This window comes from Strix aluco, chromosome 3 (assembly GCF_031877795.1).
Source record: "Strix aluco isolate bStrAlu1 chromosome 3, bStrAlu1.hap1, whole genome shotgun sequence".
NCBI lineage: Eukaryota > Metazoa > Chordata > Aves > Strigiformes > Strigidae > Strix > Strix aluco.
Window position 1 is genome coordinate 55,666,812 of NC_133933.1, and position 26,339 is coordinate 55,693,150.

General features: G+C 38.4%; 1 protein-coding gene across 2 annotated transcripts in view; it reads left to right on the forward strand.

Moving 5' to 3' along the window:
• PRKN (parkin RBR E3 ubiquitin protein ligase) overlaps positions 1-26,339 on the forward strand; it is a 789,393-nt gene that overhangs the window by 229,883 nt on the left and 533,171 nt on the right. For both annotated transcript variants that reach the window (XM_074818634.1, XM_074818635.1), the window contains exon 4: positions 16,858-17,098. In XM_074818634.1, the coding sequence (XP_074674735.1) occupies positions 16,858-17,098 (241 nt within the window). The remainder of the gene's footprint in view (positions 1-16,857; positions 17,099-26,339) is intronic.

Genomic DNA, 26,339 nt, shown 5'->3' on the forward strand with positions numbered 1-26,339 from the left:
GTCAGTGCTTTGGCCTGATACTTTTTAGTGCGGTAGATACTATAAAATCAGAACAGTTTATTTCCTATATTTCTGCGAGCCAATTATATCACAGAGCAGTAGCCATAGGTAGCAAAAGCAGCTGTTTGGCTCTAGGTACTAGGTTTAGTCTGGTTTGCACATTTTCACAGAGAGGAGTTTTGGTGCTCCTTCTCAGGCCTATACTCCTATCCTAGTCTCATGTTTCTCACTGTCCACCCTCTGTGTATCACCTTCCATACAAAAACCCAACTGCCTGAGCTCATAAGCATTCTAAACCACCACAAAACAGAACCTGATGCCAAATTCACATCTACACAGTCCATCCCTGGTCAGCTAATCAGTGGGAGCACTTATGATAGGGGCATAAAATGACTGCCAAGGTGCAGATGCTGTCCCAATTTAGCATCTCCATGCAGGCACGTATGTCCTCGTACTTTCTGCAAGTCATATGAATACTGCCAGTAGCAGATATACCACAACTTTAATGTTAGCAAATGAGTCACAGGTTAAATCCCACAAGTAGCAGAAAATCTAAAAATAATAACAATAAAACAGTGTTTCTACTCTTTAAAAAACAAACATAAAATAGAAGTTTTTTCACAGTTCCAAAAGATTGAGGAAAGCTTTTATCTTTGCATTATGCTTTACAAACTTTGAACCCTTATTACAGTGAAGCAAATTAATTGCAGTCTCAAGGGTTCTGGGCTAAAAACTGTCATCATCTCTCAGTTGTCTAGACCTTTGAGTTTTTCACAGGAAGACAAATAAAGTCAGCATCTACAGTGACTGACTTGTTTTCCAGATAACTGTACCTTGAACCCTCTAGGTCCCCTTAGATCTATTAGCTATGTCCACAGAGATGCCTTCAACCCCTTTCAAAATGTACAAGTGCCCAAAGGCAGCTTGGATTCACGGATGTGAGTGTGCAGCTTGCTGGAACTTGAATACACAGCTTGGGTGCTGCTTCTCCAGAAGCAGCTAAAATCTTAAGATAGGCAGCTTGCGCCCAATGGAGGAATCTCTCATCCTGCCGCATCTGGAAAGCCATATTGAACTGGCAGTACCTTGCAACAAACAGCATCCAAAACCTGAACAGTTATCTTAATTATTTGCAGACAACTTTGCTCCCTTCCATTCTCAGTCACAGAAAAAGTGAAAGCAGTAATTGATAATTTCTTATCAATCTAATAGTATTGAAAAACTCACTTTCTTTGTGAGTTTGCTATAGTCAAATACTTGCATACATTTGGTTCTTCTACTTGAAAAAAAAAAAAAAAAAAAAGAAAAAGTCAAAGTAGATAAATTTTTGCTGGTATAAATTTACCTAAAGGTGTGAAAGGTGTGAATGCTCTGGAGTATGAGTGGTACTAGAAACTCCCAAGTAAACTGAATTTCAGTCCTCTACCCGAATTAAAAAAGTAACACATTTCCAACGATTTTAGAGATAAAAAAATGAAATAATTTATTGAAATTTGCAGATTTCTACCTGCTGTCCCTTGTGTTTAATTTACACAAACATCTCAGTGTTGAACAAGGGAAATTCCTTCTTTTGGTAGAAACAGAGGAAGGCTCCCAGATCTGTGGCCCTCCTTATCCACTCAAACCAGCCCATCTGTGTTTCCCCTGCATCTTTTCTGTTTTCAATTCCAGTGGTAGCTTGTTTGAAGAAAGGAGGATAATTTATGCTATACTTGTAAGGGTTTCAGTTTTACATCCTGCTAATTGCAGCCAACCAACTCTAGCATCATTTGAGTGGACACTGATAAAAGCATGTGCGTATAAGCTCCGCACTGCTCTTCACTGTGTGCTTCTAAACATGCACATACTGTCACTGAATTAGCTTCAGAGCTTTTCTCACTCAAGGCAGAGGATAAAAATAAAAGAAGGGGAAAAAAAAAAAAAAGTGACTTTGTGCTTGTCATTGGCATGAATGTTCTCAGTCACTTTTTGAGAGGGACCTAAGTTGAGGCTGGACAAGATCAAAAAGCTTAAGAAGCTGAATTTGTAGCATCTGTACCACGAATTACAGTGTTGACCCTTGCAGGGATAAGAGCAGCATTGGCTCTTACTTCTCAATACGATGATAATTCCAGGACTGTTAAAGCTGGTCCCTTACTGAAGTCAGAAAGTATTATCACACCATGAAACAGTAATTAACACACAGAAGTGCTGTGATGGTAAGGGTTGCATCTTACCCATTGGAGTATTCATCTACTCTGATAAAAAGTGTGCTAAAAGACAGGGACAACACTTGCTGCGTTCTGACGTGACAATCCCTGTCACAAAGAGCTAGAAGCTGCTTTTTCTTACTGAAGTGTGACAGTCATTGGCTTTGTCTTGTTTTTCTTCCCTTTATTGTGTGGTTGAATTACCTGTTTTCCAGCTTTAAAATATGTCTGTACTGTACTGTTTGTTCAACTCTAAGACAGAGATGATTTCCAAGTCCAAGCTTACAAAGTTTAATTCCCATTGCTAAGGAAACTTCACAGGAGTTTGTATACTTGGCACAACTGTTAACAAGGCAATTGTTTTTTAAATAAGAGATTTTTAAAATTGATTTTTAGTGGAGCTAGCTGTGTGAATCCGGTCTGATCCTCTGGAGAAACCACTATGGCGGTTTTATTAGATACACCAGTAGAAAGAAATAGTTAACGATTGTAAAACCTGTTGAATCTCCACCTTGTAAGAAAAATGGTCAACTAACCTTTTAAACAAATGTGGTTTAGTTCTGAACAAAGGCAGCATACATTTACTGCTCTTCATTTAGTCATTCTATGGTACCTTTATCTCTTTCCTTCAGTCTCTATAAACCTAGATAAATGTAACTTCCAGAAAATCACTGCACAAAGATCTGTGACTAGTCAGTTGTTGTGGGCATCAATTTTAATGAAAGTATTACCTTTAAATAACAGTAGTACCTCCCTATCAGATGATCTGAAACGTGTCTGCTGATGCCTTTGATGGGGGCTCAGAATTAGACAGGTGTGTCTGCATTAGTATCTTAGTTTGAAACAGGACTGTGCTTTTGAAATGGATCTCCCGATCATCCCCATGTACTGTGTTTTGGTTTGCATCACGGAGCATTCTCAGAGCAAATGAAGTAGATGCCTTTTGAATGAAACTGAACGGGGAGATGAATTTCAGGACTTCACCTACTAGACCCTGGTTGCAAAAGAGTGTGCAATCATTAAGGCAAGACTAGATGTAGTCTAAACTCAAAAAAACCCAACTACCCCAAAAACCTTAGTCCCCAAACTTTAGTGTGGTTGTCAGGTCCTCAGTACCAACTGTTTTGATGTGAAGAGCTGCTTCTTTTGGTCTGCATTACTTGTTAATGCAAGTTAGGTTGCTTGCTCAGCTACTTGATAATGCAGACATAGCCTGACAGACCTGAAGAAACCTCCATCTCAGGAAAACTTATAATTTTTGAAGCCTTGGCACCACTGAATTTCACAGCACACGTCCCTTCTCCATTAATGTTCATAGATTCCCATTCTTCCTGCATGTGTTTTCAGAATCTGAATCTTGATCTGAATACAAATTACACAATTTCTCATCCACATTGAAAGATCTGAATATTCCAGATTTTTTAGATGTTCAAAGTAAGAGTTGGAATTTATCTGTGACACACCTATAAAAAGCATGTGATATGTTGCAAACTGAATGTATGCAGAAGAGAGAAGGCCATAATACAAAAATCATCAAATTAATTTTCAGGAACCTTGTTTGTCTTAATAATCTATGCTTTCCTAACTAAATCTGAATATTGAACTTCTCTACCATAGCTTGATGCTATATCACTGAAGATTTCTATCTTAAAATTGAATGGCCCCAGGGGAAATTGAAGATTTTTTCCCAGGTAAGGATAAAAGCACACCCTTAAAGCAGGTTTCCTTTATCTTTTTTATGGGTCATTATTCTCTTGTTCTGATGTTCAAAAACATCTTTCATCTGTGACTCAACAAGGCTTTCTCACCTCCCTTTTATAGTGGTACATTTAATATACAGGTTAGTTATTTAGCAGAAAGAGTCTGGATTCACTTTCATGTCATGTTTTCCATTTATGCTAGGCATTTTTTGAAAAATCACACAGATTACTTAAAAGTAAAACAAAGGATCTTTTTGTTTTAATAGCAAATTTTAATTCTTTATCTCTTCTTAGCATTCACCTTGTTTGTGTTAGTGTGTTTCTCCCTTTTAAAATGAGACATGATTACATATGGGATGGGAAGGAAAGAGGTGACAAACTATGCCCACATGTACTGGGCATAGGGATTAATTTATATGAGTGTTTTCTGATATGGCATATATTTTACAATTAGGGATTGTTAAGAATCTGTAAGCTGTGTAACTATTTTGTAACATACCTAACTATACCCTAGCAAACCCTTCCCAGTCTCTTCTACCCCAAAGTAAAAATCCAGTTAGATATGTAGCTGTAGATTTTCCAGCAATGCCCAGTAGGTTTGTTTATCCTGCTGGGATATTTTTGGTAGGCATATCCCTAAAACCATTTTCACCTGGCATGACAACTGTTAGGTTGAAAGCAAGCCTTCAGGTAAAATCAGGGAAAGCTCTGGAAAATATTTGATTTCTTGTCAATATTTACACTTTAACCAGTTACCAAGTAAGCCCACACGGGGTGCCCACTAGGCTTTATTTATGGCTGCTCTCGTAGCAGCTGCTTAAACTGATATATAGATGCATGCACAGGGATAAGTAGAAGACCAAAGTGCTCTTTGGTTGGGATCTATACCAGGTGCTGGCCATAAAGCATGAAAAAGACATCTGTGAATGACTAGTTGAAGTAATTGAAATAAATATTTATAGCTATTAAACTTTTGATGCACTAGGCAATAAATTCATATGAAAATTCACTTTCCACAGTGGAGTATTAACTATACATAGGAATTCTTTCAGAACTCTTTGGAGAAGGGAATTGCCCAAATTCCTTTCTGCCACCATAGTCCACCCATCAGCACGAGGGACCACTGAAGTCTTTAGGATATTTTCAGAGTTCTGTGTAGTGACTCCCCACTTTTTCAAATACAATTTATGTCTCATTTATGTTCTGATACTGATTAGTTGTCAGTGTGAGGCCACTTTTATGTCTATTCCTCACATGCTCACTAATGCTTAATGTATGTATTAAGTGAAGACAGAGAAGTATGACCAGATTGGTGATTTCTACCTGGGTGAGAAACGTTAAAGAAGAATTTAAAGGGAAGAGGAATGAAAAATGAAATCTTATGTTAATCAGATGATGTATAGTCCACAGTCCTGAGGCCATGCTGCATACTGCAGACTGCTAACAGTGCTGGCTTATGAGACCTTTTCTGAGCTTAGTACCTTTTATCACCATTTAACTCAGAATAAAATGTGTTGAAAATGTAATTCATTCAAGTGTCTTACAGTATACTCTTGGTACTTTTTTTGGTGGGGCTTGAGAAGAAAGTAGATCAATGGAAAATATGATCCATACCTGGTGAATAGTAAACTTTCTTATTTTATGTCACTGCTGGAGATAACATAATTTAAGAGTGTAGAAGTTCTATCAGGTGGTTCAGTGTGGAAGGTGGAATAATAATGAGGTGCACTCAACTGCATTTAGAAGGCAAGCAAACCATCACAAAAACTTAACTGTATTCATTTTTAATTTAGTATTATGAACTTTTCATTGATCTGTTACTTTCTATGCAGACATTATAATAAATTGTGATTTTATAGGTTGTTAGTGCACAGTACATGAAATTACAAGAAGGAAAAAATTGTTCATTGACTGAGGAGAAAATTTCATGTGAATTTAGTCTTCATTTGACTGTATTTCTCTTCCATTTTATATCAGCATGATATGTTCTTAATGTCACTGTTGAGATACTAATAGCTTTGTAAACATAGTATCAAAAAGTTTGTCTGCCTTCTATGTCTTTTGTAGATCATTATGCAGAGTTTTGAAGGGAATAACAATAATCTAGTCAGGTATCTTAATGTTGCAAACTGTCTCATATGCTGCCAATAAAATACATTTATTTAATTCAGGGATTAATTTATCTTTCGGGATTTGTGCTACAAGGCCTACATTCAAGAAGAGTTATCATATTAATAATTTCGTGGTACTACTAATGCCATTTGGAAATATGTATATAGCATTGCTAGGGTCTTAGATTGTATACAAAAAATAATAACCCTGCAAAGTTCCTAACTAAGAATTATGTCTGCGTTCCCTCCACTGAGCTAGAAATTAATATTAAAGTTCTGTGTTTTGTAATGTGAAAAAGATGTAACTGAAACATGAAGTGATTTGCAAGTGAAGGAAGATGGGGATTTCTGACTTACTTTAAATTTAGTGTGAGAAAGATTAAATACTATTGGTTGAATACATATCTATTTCCAGCAAATTATTAACTCATTAAGGGACTAGTTAGTATTAAATGATAAGTCTTGTACTTCTCTTTAAAGAGTATCATTCAGAGCAGAACCTTTGTAATATATGACCTATTGTGTTATGCTGTAAATCAGAGGATTTTATTTTTGTAAAGGCTAGCCAAGGCTTCCTGCTACATGGAGGGACCATTAGCTGCAGGAGCTGTAGTAAATCACACAGTATCTACTTACTTTGTCTTGTCCAATTTCCATTCTTCTCTTTGCTAAAAAATAATGGAATCTTAATTTGAATGTGTATGGATTAACCCTTTTTGTATGGCATTACATAAAAAAGTACCTGATATAAGCTAAGTAGCAAGCAGTTCTTGTAATGAGTATATCATGTTCTGCATGAACAGGAGGTCTAAAGCCCAGCTGGAAATTAATCTGGCTTCAGTAATCAAGGACAACAAGAAATGTTTCTGTAAGTATGTCAACAGCAAAAGAAAGACCAGAGAGAGCCTCCATCCCCTGCTAGACGCAGGAGGAAACATGGTAACAAGTGATGAGGAAAATGCTGAGGTGCTTAATGCCTTCTTTGCCTCAGTCTTTAATAACAAGACTGGTTGTGTTGAGGGAATCCAGCGTCCTCAGCCAGAAGACAGAGACTGGGAGAACGACCCCCCAGCATTCCAGGAGGAGATATAGTCAGTGACCTACTGCATCACATAGACATACACAAGTCTATGGGACTGGATGGGATACACCCGAGGGTGCTGAAGGAGCTGGCTGGGGTGCTCGCCAAGCCGCTTTCCATCATTTAGCAGCAGTCCTGGCTGACCGGGGAGGTCCCGACAGATTGGAAATTGGCCAATGTGACGCCCATCTATAAGAAGGGTCGGAAGGATGATCCGGGAAATTACAGGCCTGTCAGCTTGACTTCGGTGCCCGGGAAGCTGATGGAGCAGCTCATCCAGAGTACCATCACACAACATATGCGGGACAACCCGATGATCAGGCCCAGTCAGCATGGGGTTATGAAAGGCAGGTCCTGCTTGACAAACCTGATCTCCTTCTACAACAGGGCAACCTGCTTATTGGATGAGGGAAAGGCTGTGGATGTTGTCTACCTTGACTTTACTAAGGCCTTCGACACTGTTCCGCACAGCATACTCCTCAAGAAACTGGCTGCTCGCGGCTTGGATGGGCACACGCTTTGCTGGGTAAAAAACTGGCTGGATGGCCGGGCCCAGAGAGTTGGAGTGAACAGAGTTAAATCCGGTTGGTGGCCGGTCACAAGTGGTGTCCCCCAGGGCTCGGTTTTGGGGCCACTCCTGTTTAACATCTTTATTGATGATCTAGACGAGGGGATCGAGTGCACCCTCAGTAAGTTTGCAGATGACACCAAGTTGGGTGGGAGTGTTGATCTGCTCGAGGGTAGGGAGGCTCTGCAGAGAGATCTGGACAGGCTGGAGCGATGGGCTAAGGCCAACTGTAGGAGTTTCAGTAAGACCAAATGCCGGGTGCTGCACTTGGGCCACAACAACCCCCAGCAGCGCTACAGGCTTGGGGAGGAGTGGCTGGAGAGCTGCCAGTCAGAGAGGGACCTGGGGGTGTTGATTGACAGCCGACTGAACACGAGCCAGCAGTGTGCCCAGGTGGCCAAGAAGGTCAATGGCATCCTGGCTTGTATCAGCAATAGCGTGGCCAGCAGGGACAGGGAAGTGATCTTACCCCTGTACTCGGCACTGGTGAGGCCGCACCTCGATTACTGTGTTCAGTTTTGGGCCCCTCACTACAAAAAGGACATTGAATTACTCAAGCGTGTCCAAAGAAGGTCAACGAAGCTGGTGCAGGGTCTGGAGCACATGTCGTAGGAGGAGCAGCTGAGGGAACTGGGGTTGTTTAGTCTGGAGAAGAGGAGGCTGAGGGGAGACCTCATCACCCTCTACAACTACCTGAAAGGAGGTTGCAGAGAGCTGGGGATGAGTCTCTTGAACCAAGTAACAAGCGATAGGACAAAAGGTAATGGCCTCAAGTTGCACCAGGGAAGGTTTAGGCTGGATATTAGGAAGCATTTCTTTACAGAACGGGTTGTTAGGCATTGGAATGGGCTGCCCAGGGAGGTGGTGGAGTCCCCATCCCTGGAGGTGTTTAAGAGTAGAGTCGACATAGCGCTTAGGGATATGGTGTAGTTGGGAACTGTCAGTGTTAGGTTACAGTTGGACTAGATGATCTTCAAAGTCTTTTCCAGCCTAGATGATTCTATGATTCTGTGAATCTGCGTGGAAATTCAAAGCCGTGGTAAGATTTATGGTCTTAAGTAAATGTCTCAGGACTCTTGGGAATATCTTTCCTTACAAAGTGTAGACGGAGTTTCTTCTTCTCACCTAGCACTTGCATACGGGACAGAGTCTTTACAGAGGTCTTCAGAAAGTTCTGTCTCACAGGAAGAGAAAATATATAGCAATACACACCAATATTACTCCTATGCTTACTGTTTGCTGTGATGCTGAATTATCAATTGGCAAACACAATGAGGAGTGTGACAACTTCGCAGAACATGAATGTTTTTCTAGGGGAGGTTATAGAGTGGCCCTGAATTTTTACTCAGGAACCTTTCCTGGATTCCACTAAACTTCATTTGTCTATGTAAAAATAATTATTTTGCCTTTTGCTCTACCATTCTCAAACAGTAAGACACAAACCCTATATCGTACTTACAGTACAGTAACATCAGATTAGATGTTTGTATATGAAAAAAGATTTTGTAATGTTGTTGAGTTGTGGACTGAAAGTTTCAGAGTCTTTAGAGTGTCAAATTAACATGAATTTGCAGGCATTACATTTCATCGGTGTGAGTCACTTTAACAGTCCCTAAGATGAGTCCAAAATGTGTTGTATTCAGTGTGGGATTGTAAAAAATCTTGGTAAGAAACAGCTTATTGTCTTATGCCTCAATGAAGGTGAGGTTTTACTAAGATACCTGCAAAGACCACCAGTACTTAAAAAAACCCATACCATGTTAATGAGAGAGTAATAAAGAATAATGTCAGAAGGTCTATTTTTAAATTAAGGCATATTGAACATTCTAGGAACACTAGTTCAACCAAATCCCCAGTTTTTAGATTTGTCTGAAGAACATTTTGCCTTTTATAATGGGAATGTCTTTCAGAGATATTTGCTTATGTTTTGGTTGCAGTCCACGAATTTCAAACACTGATTTAGCCATCATCTGTCTTTTTTCTAATTTTTTCTTCACTTCTCTTGTTTCATGGCACAGAAGTGATTTTTCCCAACACATATATCAGTGCAAACTTTAGACTTCTGTGATGGAGAAAAAAGTTTTATTAGCAACGTGTGAATACAAATCTCATCTTTGAGGAGGTATCTTCCAGAGCAGGATGTGACTGGGAATCAGTCTATTCCTTTCCACTCCTACACTTCTGCTCTCTAGGACATATTAGGACAGCCTAACCAGGATGTGCAAACTCTAAAGGATTTGAAAATTAGAATTACAGAAAGTTTTTCTGCCCCACCACAAAATATTGAGGAAAATATCTAATATTTGGGAAATACTGAAAGATAGTGATTGCCTTAAAGAGAGCTTTTGAGAAGGAAGAGGTCTATGCATGTAATTTACATGTAGTGAGTCACATGTAAATGATTCATATAAAATTGTTTTCATATTAATTTGAAATAGATCTAAACGCACTATCCTGCATTCTGAGCTGATATATGATGCAGAGTTAGGAGGCACCTGGTAGCTAACCTAAATTAACCACTCCATGAAACCCACTTAGAAATCTTTCAGTTATTCTCTCCTATAGTTAGCTTGTCATCATACACTACAGAGTCACTAATTTAATAGCTACAATCAGATAAGTATTCTAGTGTATTGTGGAAACTGTAGCTGCAATTAATTCCTTTATTATTATTTATGTTATTAACCAGAAATTTGAAGGGATTCCTCCTAAAATAATTTTGGTCTAGTAATGACTTCTTAATTTTCCAGATGGAAAAGACTTGAAAAAATATATTCTGTGTTTATTTCTTACCTGTAAGGCTCTGAAGTTTTTAAACTTTAGGAAATTTGGCAGATACATTGTAATTCTAAGTTTTTGTCCTTTATATAGATATCATGGACTGTGATTATCTTCTCAAAAGGAGAAAATGTGAGGATCTTGGCAGTTTGTAGTATATTTTGTGTAACATGAAAAATAAATTAGTAGCAATGAGCAATTATTGTGTTTCCGTGTCCTGTATGAGGCCAATTTAGCATTCTGTGCACTTCTCCGCGTCTTAGATCCCACAGTCCAGGAGTTATTGGCAGAGATACCCTGCCACTCAAATAGAGTTGCAGTGGAGTGATTGATTTTTAATAACTTGCCTTTGATTCCTGTTCCCCAGGAGGACAACAAATAGAGAATGTCTTGGAGGAATAGGTGTGCTTTGGGCTGCTGGTTTTCTGGGATCATTGCAGTCAATAGTATCATGAAAATCCTGTCATCAGTTTCTTATATTGATATTTGGGGTACAAAGCTTCACAAAAGTGGACTTGCTACTGAAAACTAGAATGAGAGCTGGAGGAGTCTCATTTTTCTGAGTAAAGAGATGATCCAGTCAAGTATACATGTGTTTAAAAGGAACTTTCACTGTGGAGTTTTCTGATTATCTTCAATTCAAAGCTATGTTCTTTATAATTCCCAGTGAAGTAGCATAAGATCTCACCACCTCTAATGACTGCAGGTAGTAAGGAAAGGTCTGCAGGTCAAAGTAAGTAACAAAACTCTCAGATTTTGTTCCAGATTTGTTCCAAAGTCAATCTTACCTAAAGAAATACTTCAAGACTTGTCACTCTTCAGTTAGTCCTGGATTGCTAATGAGATAAAATAAAAAGGATACAAAAACACAGATCAAAATTTAAGGGGGGTGGGGAGGAGGAGAAGGAGATTAAAAAAAACCCAACAAAACCACAATGAAGCCACAATGAATGTGGCTTATCTGGAAAACTGAATTTATATTGCTGTTTACTGTATCCATCTTCATTAACTGTCATTACAGAAAGAAGTTTTAATTATCATAACACATTAAGAATCTCCTATCTTGATTTTAAAGGTGTTTTGAAGATTATTGTTCCATTTCCTCTTAAAGGAGAGCAATTTATTATATTCCAATATCTTAATATACCAAAGGCCTACCTCCCATCCACTGGTGTTTTCTGCTGGTTGTGTTAAAATTGTAGTGATTCTACGTCACTCATTTGCATCTGGTTACTTTCAGCTTCCCTGTTACCTGCTGAACTGAAAACTCCCATGCACTCCTTCCTTCATTTGCTGCAATAGTCTGTCTTTGGAACTCTAATAGTAGTCCTTAAAATGATACTAGGTTTTGGATTTAGAAAGGAATGAATCCTTTTCCATAGAACATTTTTTATATCTTTCATTTTATTCTATTTCTTTGGCATGGTCAATATTTAAACTACTGCAAGAACTGAATAGGAAGAGATTATAAAAATTAGGGTACAAATATTCTGCTAAGTGAAGGGTTTTCTGCCTTTTCATCACATTTATTTGAATATGTGGTGCTTTCAATAATACATCTATTTTTCCTTCTATTTCTAGGCGTTGCTTAGCACCCACAATACTCTGAATACTAAACAAGTACAGTAATGTATAACTCTGAAAATGTTGAAAAGGTGAACTGAAATCAAATATAGATGTGTTCCACAGAATCATAAAATAGCAAGTAGTTTCTGATTGCTGGAATTTAACTACTAAGTGGTGTGTGTTATTTAGGCCCAGTGGTGTGGCTTTTTTCCTTTGCCCCACGTGGAGCAATATTAAGTTCACTACCACTCAGCAGACAGAATTCACACAAATGAGTGGTGATATCAGATCAGGGTGCTGATTTGCTTCATTATTTTAACAGTGGTTAATTTTCCCTTCAGATTTCCCCTTGCCATGACCTATGGAAAAGTCTCTGAGCCCAAAAGCTTATTTTTTTTTTCTTTCTCTATCAGCTGGTTAAATAAACCATGTTAAGTCTTCTTGCGAATCTTGCTTCCCATTTCTTAGACCATCATGGCTCAACAGAATGTTTATACTATACCTGTATTTTTTTATTTTACGTAATCTCTACTTTCAAGTTCATTAATATTTCAGCTTTTGCTCCCTATGTATCAAAGGATATTTTTTTGTTGTTGCTTCCTTCTTCTTGCTTTTTGAGTCATTGGTCTGTGATCAGGGAATGAAAGTAGTGTTCTTGTTCTTCCAATTGATTTTCTTTCTGTGTCTTCTGCTTTTGAGACTTGGTCTCTGTCCTTGGATTGTGAGAGGGTTACAACAATAGTAGAGTGAGGTTTGGTAGGCTTATTTTTCTGTTCAGAAGGTCATCTTTAATGCCTCTTTACCCTATCCGTGGAAGAAGATTTTTCCAATAAAGTTGGTGTGTCATTTGCACTTTTACATGGGTCATATTGGTTTTAAGAGATGTATTTTGCTATAGGTACTCTGGAGAGCTTTTTTATTATTACATTCATTCTGCAGATTAATGAGACAAAAATGTTCCCCTTATTTTCTCATCTGATATACAAATGCAGCACAGTTAAGAAAAAGTGTAACTGGAAAGCCAACCTCTTGATTCTTGTTGATCATTCCTAGATCCTATTTTCCACTCTAGTGTTTCTTTAAATAAAACATTTCAAAATAAAGTGTATTGCACTTCAGAAAATATGACTTTTCTAGTGGGCAGAAAAGTTATTTGTTAGATGGAGAATGCTTCTATCAGTATTGATGTTACTATCAAAATATGTTGTCAAGAAAATATCAAGCAGAAATCTGTCAGAACAAGAGGATTTCAGTTACTGAATCAAAGTCATCTTTTCCCTCTTCATAATTTAGCTTAATCTCCCAAAGTGACCTTCTAGTTAGCCCACAGCTGACAGCACCAAAGGATATTGTTTTATTCACTTGGGATATGCTGATTCAGCCTTGTGAAATTCATCTTGAGAATTCTGAAAAAAATATGAAAGCAAAAGGTTTGAATGAAAAAAAAGTTGTAACTTCATCTCCTGTGAATTCATTTTTCCAAGTTTGCCAAAACCCATTCTCTGTAAAGAACCAGTCCTTGATACCAGGTTTCATCACTTCTGGATCTTCTCAAGCTCCCTTTGCTCTAGTGCAAGGAGATACTTCATAATCTACAGTATATACACTTGCAGTATTTCCCTTTGGAATATGGATCACAGGCATTAATTTGGATCAACAGATAAAACAAGACAATATCTCTACAATCATTAATAATAGATATTCTCCAAAGAAATGTTTCCTGAGGCGTAAAACAAATACATGAAGAAAATGAAAGTGACATTGACATAAACAATTGTTTCTCAGATTTGTGTTACAATAGTAACCTAAGGCAAAACGTAAAAATTTACAGAAATAGTTTGAATTCTACCTCTTTTCTTGGAGAAAAAAAGCTGCAGACCTAGCCCATCTACTGTCTATGAAATGTAGTCTGCTATAATCCTCATTCTGGGAACTGCTTGGTGATATTCTCATCCAGGTCTCTTCACAATTAAGATATCATCACAAACCTTTTTTTTTTTTTCTGTACTCTCTTTTCACTTTTCTTGCAGAGGTTGAGAATTACTTTCCTCCTTTAAACACAAGACAAATTCAATTCAAATGTAGTCAGAAACAACATTATAAAACTGATGATTTGGTATTCCATGTTTATTACTGCTCAGTGACTTCCATATCAAATATATTCAGTGTACAAATCAAAAGATGTTGCTTTTTCCTAGCTGCTATCTTTGAAAAGTTGTCCTGGGATCTGCTAATTAAGCTTTCCTGTGTTTATGACCTATGTTATCTTCATCAGTAGTGTTGTTCGGAGTTCCAAAGTTTGTTCTTGTTTTTGATAAAGCGATGCAAGAAAGGTAAGTTACCTGCCCTTTTAAAATTAAAACTTTCATTAAGTGAAATCCAGGAATACGCTATTGCTATGGTCATATGGATGTATAATTGTCCAAAGTGCAAATTTTACATCTTTTTTGGACGTATGTGGTGCTTGACATTACTGGGGAGAGAATAGTACATAAGATGAGGCTCTATTTTGTTAGCCCTTCCTTTGTTTCTAAGCTAACCACATACCCTCCAGCCTGCAAAAGGAACTGGAAAGGAACCTATATACTTTTTAAAGATCAATCAATTTAAACCATGCATCTAAATGTGTACAGCAGTCAAGATCAAGCAAGTGGGGTTGAAAAAGTGGTGGGTTTGTGGGGGCATTTCCTTTGATTCAAGCAGCCCTTGCCATCCCTCTTATTCTGTCTTGCGCACCATCCCATCATTGTGACTGTAGCCCAGCATCAAACTGTGAACTGAACCAGGGAAATGATGCAACCTTTAAAAAGAAACAAACTGAGACGGATATTAGGTGGTGCGAAAAAAATAAAAGGCAGGACAGGGGCTGCTTAAGGAAGCAAAACTGCCAGAGATGCTCATTAAAACATAGCTGGACTGACTGACAGTTGATTAGGGGTTTCCAAGGTTGTGAGCTTTTACATATATACATATTTCCCTTTGTAATTCTAGCTGTAACTGAGCAAATAACTTTTGAACTCCTCATTTGCCTAGGTTATTAATTTCATTATTATTTTTGCTTAGGTTATTAATTTCTTTAATGTTATGCAGTATTCTTAGTTGGAGAAGTTTTAGAGTGACAGCCATGTTTTGGATTTTGTGTTAATGAATGAAATTATTAGGCTATTTAAATGGATCTTGTTAAAATGTTATGGGCAACAAGCTGTACAAAAAAAGAGAGACCTTTAATGTCAACATAATGTTTTAAAGTTGAAATCTAAGAACTGCTTGCTTTGAATATTAAGACTGCAGTGTCCTTGCTCTGACAAATCTCCCCTGGCTGATTACTACTTCACTAAAGAGGGAGTGTGTTATTAAAAATTCAATTTAAAAAAACCCCAAAACCAATAACAACCATCAAACAGATTTTGTCTATTAGAAATGCACTGTATAAGGAAGAAAGGGTGAAGGAGGAAGTACTGAGAAATAATGCAAGAGAATGAAAGAAAACCACTAAACAGAAATGACCAAAGGAGAAAAAGTGGTAGAAGATAGAGAATGAGATAATAACAAGGATATAAACAGCACTAAAATATCTGTAAAGGAATCCTTTGCAATTAAAAGTGTACATAATAATTGCAAATACAAACTAAAAATGTTAAATATTGTGTAGATACTGAGATGAATGCTTCTGAATTCTCTTTCTGTTCTTCCCAATGTAATCAGGAGTCTGTCTTGACACTTCAGGGCAGACATGGCCAACCTAATGATGTTGTGAAGAGTTCGAAAATTATTTTCTTGAGGGAAATTCAAACTTCTTTGTGTGTAGGTTGATGTTTGTACATTCATGACACTGGAGAACTAGGTGTGGATCTCCAGGAAGTATCACCCAAAAAAGAACAATTTTTATTGCAAGGTGTGCTGTGGAAAGATCAATAGAAGTCTTTCTTGAAAGCACTTCATTAATGATAGGTCATCTAAAATCTCTGTAATTTCTAGTTCTGAGGTAATACTTTATTTTCCTCTTCTGTATTAGGAAAATGCTGAACAAAATGTGAATTCTATCCTGATTGATAAACCTTTCATAAGATCCTTATTCAGCCTGCTTTTTTCTAAGGCACAAGATCTGGAAAGACTGTCTAAGAATCACCCCTGATGAGAACTGAGAGAGGGGAAGTACTTATATATATGTGAGACCTCTTGGGCTAAAAGGGGTAGCAATCCTTTTGTTTCACCAACAAAGACTATAGCAGTCATGAGATCTTCCACAAACTTTCTCTAATACTGAAGTCAACAGTTAAATGTCATCTTCGGAAAGAATGGGAAACTCATACTGAGTCTACATCTAAAGCCAGATTTAGATTGGAAATTACATTAGGGACAAGAAATAAGTATCAATCTTCATCAGCAGCATCATCTTCCCTGTTTCTCTTTACAAAGATACGTTGGAGTAGCTTGGTCATGAACTCTGTGATTGTCAAATTTCATCCTAAATTGCTACATGAAGAGTATGTATCAGCATTATCTGTGCAAATGCATATTAAGTATTGAATATTCTTAGCACTTGATTTAGTAGTGCTCCCTCTGGATTTTTTCCTTTGTGCCAATAAACCAGACTTATTTAGAACTGTTGGCTCTGGTCCACCATTTCCTTGTTAAATGTTTAGAATTTGTAAGTGTTGTGACCCTTTTGCCAATGCAAGTAGTCCTAATTCCAGCAATTTACACTTGTCACTTTGCTTTAAACTCCATTACCTCAGACTGAAATTCTACACAAAATGGCTTGGAGACCATTTAACAAGTAACATATGGGAGATGAGATAGAGGAATTTTGTCCCTTATGTCTCAATTAATTATTTATTGGAATTTTGGTTTTGTGTTGCAGAACTGTGACCTGGCCCAGCAGAGTATCGTTCATATTGTTCAGAGTCCACAGAAGAACAGTCAGAACAAGGATGAGACAGAAGATAACAGTGCTGGAGGTATTCTAAAAGCCTTGGAAAGAGAACCTGAAAGTCTAACTCGCATAGATCTCAGTACCAGCATCCTGCCATCACTCTCTGCAGGGTTGGCTGTTATTCTGGATACTACAAAAAACAGCATTTCTCTTCCCTCTGAAAAATCAGGTAATTCACTGATTTGGTACATTTCAATACACAGACCTGAACATTTGTCTCTTTCTTAGGGTTCTATACCATGGGAAAAAAAACCCCAACATATGGTTTCTTTTAGTTATTAAACAAAAAATACAACTATATTAATAGTTGATAAGCATCTTATGTGTCTTCTAGTAAAATAATTTTGCTTTGTGGATAAATGGAGTGATTTCTTGTGTTGTTTCTCTCTCTAACTTGTATTATGCTAATATTTTTACAAATTATTATAAGCTGGCAAAAACCCTAGAGGTCTATGAGAAGACAAAAAATAGTGTCTGTAAAATTTCCGTTACAGAAGTTTCCTTAACTAGAATGTTGGGCAGTTTATGCATTGAAAATATGTTTAATTCCCAGCCTGTTGTAATGTTTTCATACCCTTACATTTTGTGAAAAATATTTGTATACAATAGACTTATTTATAAAAACATAGCTGGCACAAAACACGATGGTGATTCATACTATGGATTTTAGTAGTTCTTCATCCACCAAATTATTACTGAGAATATCCTCTCTTTATCATGAAAAATCATCTGGGACACAAGTTAAGTTACTGCATATGGGCTGTGCTATAATATTTAAAATTGTTCATGAGAGAGAAGCTCAAGTCAGAAGAAAATATGAGCATGTTTTAGCTATTACATGAATCTCAGAGCAACCCCCAGCTCACACACAGTCTAGCTAACCCTTACTGACAACTATGTTTGTCCCCAGTGAAGAGACATCATTCAGTGCAATACCAGATTCTGTCATGATTTGTGGTAATAGTCCATCAGAGATGTCTTTTTAGAAAGAACGGTACACAAATAACCTTTATACACAATACAGAAGATAATACCAAACATATAGGTCCCAAGTAGAGAAGATAGTTTGTGAATATGACAGGGATACCTCTGTGACTAACCTGACCACAGAAATCATCATACTTAACAAAATGGCTATTAAAACTGTTAAAATAACTTCTAGAGAATTTCTTAAGTAGCTCATGCAGAAAATATACAATTCGTGGGGTCACAGAAATGTTCCACAACTGACTTGATCGACCTCTCACTGCCAACTAATGATGAATGAGTGCAGTTTAGGAACAAATTAGTACCCAGCTTAATGATCCACATCTCCCAATCTGAATGAATAATGGGATAAGGGGGGTGCATGCCGACTTAAATCTGGTAAACTAGGGACAGGGTTTCAGGCTGGGTTTACTGGCAAAAGCAAAACAATGATGTGAGCTTTTTAATGCTACTCTTTTTTTTTTTTTTTTTCACTACTGTACATGATAGTTGTGCTTGATGTTACAGAATGGTTTATACATATGTATGGCCTTTTAAAATTTGTCATGTGAGGTATGTTTTTCCACAGACTACAAATTCTGTGAAGCCAAGTACAAACTGATAGGTGTCTTCTATTGCAGCAAATATTTTTGTGGCAGAATGACAGCTGAGAAAAAAAATGTATTGAGAATATACGTGGACTAGTTATCTGTGATTAAGTTAAACAGATTTTTTTTATCATAAGAAAAAAAAAAAAAGAAGAGCCACTCTAATGACTGACAGTTCTGCCAGGAAGGATGTTAGTAACAAGCACTTTTTAAAGGCCTGTTATCTTCTTGGCTTGTTTTGACTATCACTATGAAAACTTGTCCTTGTGTCTGTTCAGCCCCACCACTTTTGTTCAGTATGGGGGATTTTTGATGTTTTTGTTATTAGGGTTTGAGGCAGATTAGTTTGTAGTCACAAAATTCACTGAGTTAAGGAGTAGTCTGGGTTAAAAATAATCTAGCAAGAAAAACAGGGAAAAAAGATTAATCCAGAGATCAGTTTTCCAATCAACTTTACTGTGAAGCAAGGATTTTCTTTGGCACAGCTGCAATGAGTAATAGTAGCGGGAATGAGTGGCTGAATGCTCCATATGCCACCACTGACACTTGGAATTACACTTACCAAGCTATTGTCTTAGAAGGTGGATGGTTGTTGTGATCAGTCTACGGTAGAAACCTATACAGTTGAACCAAGTATAATCTTTTTTTCTGTGTGTGAGAGATCACAATGAGTAGAGGACAAATTTGAACTTAGAATTTAGAGGCAGAGGATTCGTTAATTGATTATTGTTTAGTCTAACATGCTACACATCTATTCTGTAATTGTAGCAGTGAACACTAAGAGACTTCATCTCTTTCTGAAGCCTAAGTCATTTGTGTTTGTTACCACAGGATGCTGACCCTATGTCCCTGCCCTGCTTTTGTTTTATTTGCCCTCCTTTGACTTCTGAGGAAAAAGGCTTGTGGCAACTTTTGCATCACAAAAGCTTCTCCTGGAAACTTTTGCAGCATTTGATGTCAATAGCAGTATTTTTGAAATACTGACTTGAATGCTTGGAGGTCAATCTGTAGAATTTTATGAGACAATCCAGGAAAGAGACAACTCCTGTTATACTGTACTATTATATAAGTAATATACTTAAGTATTGTAAACTGCTTCACTTGATCAGACAAAACCCTTTATAGCCTGGCATCCTGTCTCCACTAAGGGGCATTATTTGCTCCTTGCAGAAGAGCCTAACAGGACATCCTCCTCCCAGCTCACCCCCACTTTAGTGGTGAGTAACGAAAGCAACTCTTGACTGGTCTGGAAAACCCACTTACTTACATTGTGTTTTTAATGTACAATGAGTGTTTGTTCATGAGAAATTCAAAAGTTTGAAAGTCATTAACAGACTGAAAAAAATATGAAAATGGATCTAAATAATTTCTGCATCAAAGATTTCTGTTTCCTCTCTTTGCAGAGGCAAAAAATGCCTTTTTCTGTCTGCTAACTAACACCTTGCGTGTGTAAAAATCTCAGGACAAGACTTTCATCCTACCTCACCCCCACCTAACTTACAATCTGTACTATATCTGGGACAAAGTGTTTTGATGAACAAGATGTAAGCATATACACTATGTTCCATAACAGATGCATATCAATACATACATGTAGAGGGTGAAGGGATTTTCACCTGAGAAACAGTGAATTTGAAAAACATAAGGGTTCATATGGCTTATCAGCTGAATATGAGCATGCATTGTGATGCCAGGTCCAAGAAAGCTAATATGATCTTTGGAACTATAAACAGAAAACAAGAGTGTAGTGTATGTTTTTCTTCTCCTTTTGACACCTGCATAACTAAAACTGAAATGTAACACACCATTTTGATGTCTAAACTTCAGTAAAGCTGCTGAAAAAAACTATTAGAATGTTCAAAAGAGTCACAAGAATCCTACAAAAGTGCAGGTCATGATTGCCTTATATATGTTCTTATAATCTTGTGGCATCCATGGGAGTGGAAATTTGATAATGAGGGAGTCTTAGATCTTACAATCTATTCTGGGATTTAAGCTTTCATTGTCTGGAAACTGAAAGCCAGCAAATAGAAATACCACACATAGACTTTAACTTGCCAGGAAATCAACCACTGACGCAGGTTATGCTGGCTTATAAGAATTCTCAGTATTTGGCCATTTGCAAATAAATATAGGACATTTTTCTGAAACGTATGTCCAGCAACAAAGATTGGTCTTCAACCTTGAAGTAGTATGGACTGTGCTAGGCAGGAGGTCAGACTACAGAATCACATTGCTTCCCTCTCAAAATGTATTTATCAGCTACCCATATCAAGCAAATTTGCAATCCAAAAAACCCAAACCCAAGTTAGTTTGACAGCAACTGTTTTCCATAAGCTGATAATAATGTTGTTACATATATATTTCCCAGTTTAATCCATTATCAGATGATTTATTATTTTGTCTGAATCAATTGGATGGGCTCATCATTACTTAGGTCTATTTCTTTACAACTTTTAAATAGCACTTATCTGGTCAGTTCCCTAGGATATCCTGGTGTTCTTCAGCTAGCCTTTTAAAAATGCTTGCATGCAAGTTGCCTTTGTCTCCTTATCTTGCCACATTCCTCTTCTCACAGAAGAGTAAATAAGGTACTGGTATATGTTGACTTAGGTGTGCCAAGCTGTAAATTCTAGCAAAAAGAGGGATTAATACTTTTCTACCTAGGTATTTTTTATGCTTTACAACTTAATACATGTTAAAAGCTCCTGTCCTTACAAATAACACAACGATGAGTTAGGGCAGGTAAAACTGTCATTATCAAAACCTCAGTATTGTCAAGTGCTTCAAAGCATAAAGTGGTGAGCTGATTTCCAGTCTATATAAGAGTCTGATATATGACAGACACAGCAAAAACTTTTAGAAAGGAAAGCCAAAATTTAGGGTTTGGGTAGTCAGAACTGTGCTTACTTACAAGAGAAGCTCTGATGAATTTAAAAAATAAATCAATTTAACTGGGGATATTGCTGACACCGTACAAATACTTTTTGAATAATATTCTGTTGATTGTGTGTTAAAATTCCTCTGCTCTGTAATTGATACTACATTCTATTATGATTCTTTTAATCAAAAAGCCTAAAAGGATAAGAATTTTGTGTCAGGTTTGTTTGAAGTAAATGAGTAGTCTAAGTTGCTGAAGTATTTTAAAATTGACAGCTTTATAAAACTTATAATGTCAAGTTAGTTCCAGATCAGGCAATGGTATGGTGTACATCTCTACCTCCCCATTTTACTGTGGTGTTAGGCTGAGTACCCCTACCCAGTACCAAGCTTAGTACAACTGCAGTTTTTTCTTATCCCCTTTTTGAGAATGCCTTCAAAACGTGAACACTGATCCATCCAAAATGGCCTCCAGCTCTGCAAGAACGTCTCTGTTGATACTCTGAGACATGAAGCTCTGTAAGTGTTCAGCAACTGCACCGAACAAAACTAAGACAACGATGAACTTATTTTCCCATGACCTAATTTTGCTTTGCTGTGTCACAAAAACAAATACCTTAGAATTTACTCTTCCCTTAGAAAAGAGAAAAAGGATTCTTAAAATTTCTCACCTATCATTTATCTGCATTTTTACGTTGGAAATTAATCAGTACAAAGACTTTTTTCCCTTGGCATCTGTACAAATCATTTGTGGATTAATTATAACATAAATTAATTAATTAAATGTACTTTAGGTCCATGGTATTGTAAATCAGTAGTTTGAGGAGGGGAAATCAGTATTCTTTGCAATTTGCATTTAGTAATTAGGTCCTTTTTCCCAGAGTTAACGAAATTTTGTTCTAAAAACAAATGATCAGAGTACTTACAGTGACCTTTCTTAAATTTCTTAAAATATTAATACACCATTTAATGGTGGTTACATGGTTCTTATACTTCTTTTTGACAGGCATTCATTTGAATAACATTCACACTGCTGTACAAGAAAAAGTAATAAATTACTTAATATGCAACCAATGTATTGTTTCAATAGACACATTCAAGTAACTAGTTAGGTTACTATGGTATTTTCGTGTTTGTGCACTGACAGTTTATTTTTGTATTAGGATTAAACCACTTTTAATATAAATGAAAATGTATTATGCAGCATATTGTGGTTTAGTCTACATTTGATTCATATCTTTTAAAATTTTTTTCTTTTACAAACTTTTCAATATGAAATGCAATATCAATTTGAGGATCAATCTACATCCAGAAAAGGGAAGGTACTAATTTACTTTTTTAGAAAAGCAGAATGAAGTACTAACTCAGCAAAATTATACTAATCCTGATTTTGGCAAATACATTCTGGGAAGCATGGTTGCATTTGTCTTTGTTACACACTGTGTAAATTTACTGTATGTACAATTCTGTTCTAAACTTTAAAACAAAACTTTACAAAATTCCTCCATTAACAACTCTCTCTGTGCTGTTAGTTCCTGCACATTGTTAATCACTATCACTATGCATTCATTACATACACAAAATCATAAGATTTTAACTGTTAGACCTTTTAGCCCAAATTTGCTGTGAGTGTACAATATCACACAGCTGATGCCATGTCAGTTGCACTGATGTGTTGTAGTCACAGAAATCAAGTTCATCAGGCCTGAGAGCCCTTTGACAAGAGAAACTGTAACAAATATCTGCTGGGATCACAACACAGCGGAGAAGGAACAATCCAGGAGGTTCCTGGAAGGTATGGAGGATAACTTCCTCATACAGCTGGTGAGTGAACCGAGAGGGAAGGTGCCCTCCTGGACCTGCTTCTTGTGAACAGGGAAGAGCTTGTGGGGGAGGTAAAGGTTGGAGGCTGTCTAGGGTGCAGTGATCATGAGATGATCGAATTTTTGATCCTTCAAGAAACAAAGAGAGGGGTTAGTAAAACTGTCGCCTTAGACTTCCGGAGGGCAAACTTCGACCTGTTCAAGACACTGGTTAACAAAATCCCTTGGGAGGCTGCCTTGAATGAAATGAGAGTCCAGGAAGGCTGGACATACTTCAAGAGAGAAGTCTTAAAGGCACAGGAGCAGGCTGTTCCTGTGTGCCGAAAAAAAGCAGGCGGGGAAGGAGACCGGCCTGGCTAAACAGGGACCTTTGGCTGGATCTCAAGAACAAAAGGAGAATCTATTGCCTTTGGAAGAGGCGCCAGGCCTCTCATGAAGACTATAAAGTCGTAGTGAAGTTATGCAGGGAGAACATTAGGAGAGCCAAAGCGCAGCTAGAGCTCAACTTGGCTGCAGCTGTTAAGGATAACAAAAAATATTTCTATTAATTCATTAACAGCAAGAGGAGGATTAGAGAAAATCTCCCTCCCCTACTGGATGCAGGGGGAAACATGGTAACTAAGGATGAGGAAAAGGCTGAGGTGCTCAACGCCTACTTTGCCTCAGTCTTTAGCAGCGGAACTGGCTGTTCCCTGGACACCCAGCCTCGTGAGCTGGGAGATGGGGAGGGGAAGCAGAATGAGGTCAGCACAATTAAAGAGGAAGTGGTCAGAGACCTGCTACACCACTTGGATGCACACAAGTCTGTGGGACCGGATGGGTTACACCCAAGGGTGCTGAGGGAGTTGTCAGATGTGCCCGCCAAGCTGCTGTCCATGATTTACCTGAAGTCATGGCTAACTGGGGAGGTCCCATTGGACTGGAGGGTGGCAAATGTGACACCCATCTACAAGAAAGACAGGAAGGAGGATCCAGGAAACTATAGACCTGCCAGTCTGACCTCGGTGCCAGGGAAGGTCATGGAGCAGGTCATCTTGAGTGCCATTAAAAGTCATATAATGGACAACCAGGTGATCAGGCCCAGTCAGCATGGGGTTATGAAAGGCAGGTCCTGCTTGACAAACCTGATCTCCTTCTACGACAGGGCGACCCGCTTATTGGATGAGGGAAAGGCTGTGGGTGTTGTCTACTTTGACTTTACTAAGGCCTTTGACACCGTTTCCCACAGCATTCTCCTGGCAAAACTGGCTGCTCGAGGCTTGGATGGGCACACGCTTTGCTGGGTAAAAAACTGGCTGGATGGCCGGGCCCAGAGAGTTGTGGTGAACGGAGTTAAATCCGGTTGGCGGCTGGTCACGAGTGGTGTCCCCCAGGGCTCGACTTTGGGGCCACTCCTGTTTAACATCTTTATTGATGATCTAGACGAGGGGATCGAGTGCACCCTCAGTAAGTTTGCAGATGACACCAAGTTGGGTGGGAGTGTTGATCTGCTCGAGGGTAGGGAGGCTCTGCAGAGAGATCTGGACAGGCTGGAGCGATGGGCTAAGGCCAACTGTAGGAGTTTCAATAAGGCCAAATGCCGGGTGCTGCACTTGGGCCACAACAACCCCCAGCAGCGCTACAGGCTTGGGGAGGAGTGGCTGGAGAGTTGCCAGTCAGAGAGGGACCTGGGAGTGTTGATTGACAGCCAGCTGAACACGAGCCAGCAGTGTGCCCAGGTGGCCAAGAAGGCCAATGGTATCCCGGCTTGTATCAGCAATAGCGTGGCCAGCAGGGACAGGGAAGTGATCTTGCCCCTTTACTCGGCACTGGTGAGGCCGCACCTCGATTACTGTGTTCAGTTTTGGGCCCCTCACTACAAAAAGGACATTGAATTAGTCGAGTGTGTCCAGAGAAGGTCAACGAAGCTGGTGCAGGGTCTGGAGCATAGGTCTTACGAGGAGCGGCTGAGGGAACTGGGGTTGTTTAGTCTGGAGAAGAGGAGGCTGAGAGGAGACCTCATTGCCCTCTACAACTACCTGACAGGAGGTTGCAGAGAGCTGGGGATGAGTCTCTTGAACCAAGTAACAAGTGATAGGACAAGAGGTAATGGCCTCAAGTTGCGCCAGGGAAGGTTTAGACTGGATATTAGGAAGCATTTCTTTACAGAACGGGTGGTTATGCGTGGGAATGGGTTGCCCAGGGAGGTGGTGGAGTCCCCATCCCTGGAGGTGTTTAAGAGTAAAATTGACTTAGCGCTTAGGGATATGGTGTAGTTGGGAACTGTCAGTGTTAGGTCAATGGTTGGACTAGATGATTTTCACGGTCTTTTCCAACCTAGACGATTCTGTGATTCTGTGAAAAGCAGGCTTGTTTTCCTTCCTCTCCAGCTTTCCTTTTCTTTTTTGATATTTTTATACTACTTGCCCCCATCCTGAAAGGGAATCTCCTCTGTGCTCCTTACTGCTTCTGTTGGTTTTGGTTTTGGTTTTGCCAGCTACCCTTAATGGGTATTCCATATCTGCAAGATGTTCTGCCCTTTTGCAGTCCCTTCTGCTTGTTTTGTTTTGCTTTGTTTTGTTTAGTTCTGCAACTTTTGTCACTTGGATGCCTTCTGTGTGCAACTACACACATCTTTGTCCCTTTGGTGGTCACATTGCTCACATGCTTAATGAAAAATGCTTACACATCATGCGTGACTAGGTCATCAGAGTGTTACAGTACGTTTTTCAGAAGTCACCATATTTTAAGTACGTGCACCTGAGGCCTGAAAATCCAGGTGTACACTAAGAGAAGAGTATGACAATAATATTATTATACAGTACAGTGAGATTACATTTAATTTTAAATCAATCCTGCTAAATATTTCCTATGTGTTGAACAAGCATTTCTTCAAAGTTTTAGAAGTTTTCAAGCTATTTGGTAAATGTTATATGGGAAAAGTTCTCAAACTGTGATGCATGTTTGAGGCTCTGAGACCCAGAAGAGTATGTATTAAATATCCATTGAGATAATGGTCACAGTACTCTAGCTCCGCTTTCTTGTTTTCAACTGCTAAAATATACTGCAATCATAGAATCACAGAATCATTTAGGTTGGAGAAGATCTTTAACATAACACTGCCAAGTCCACCACTAAACCCGAAGTGCCACAA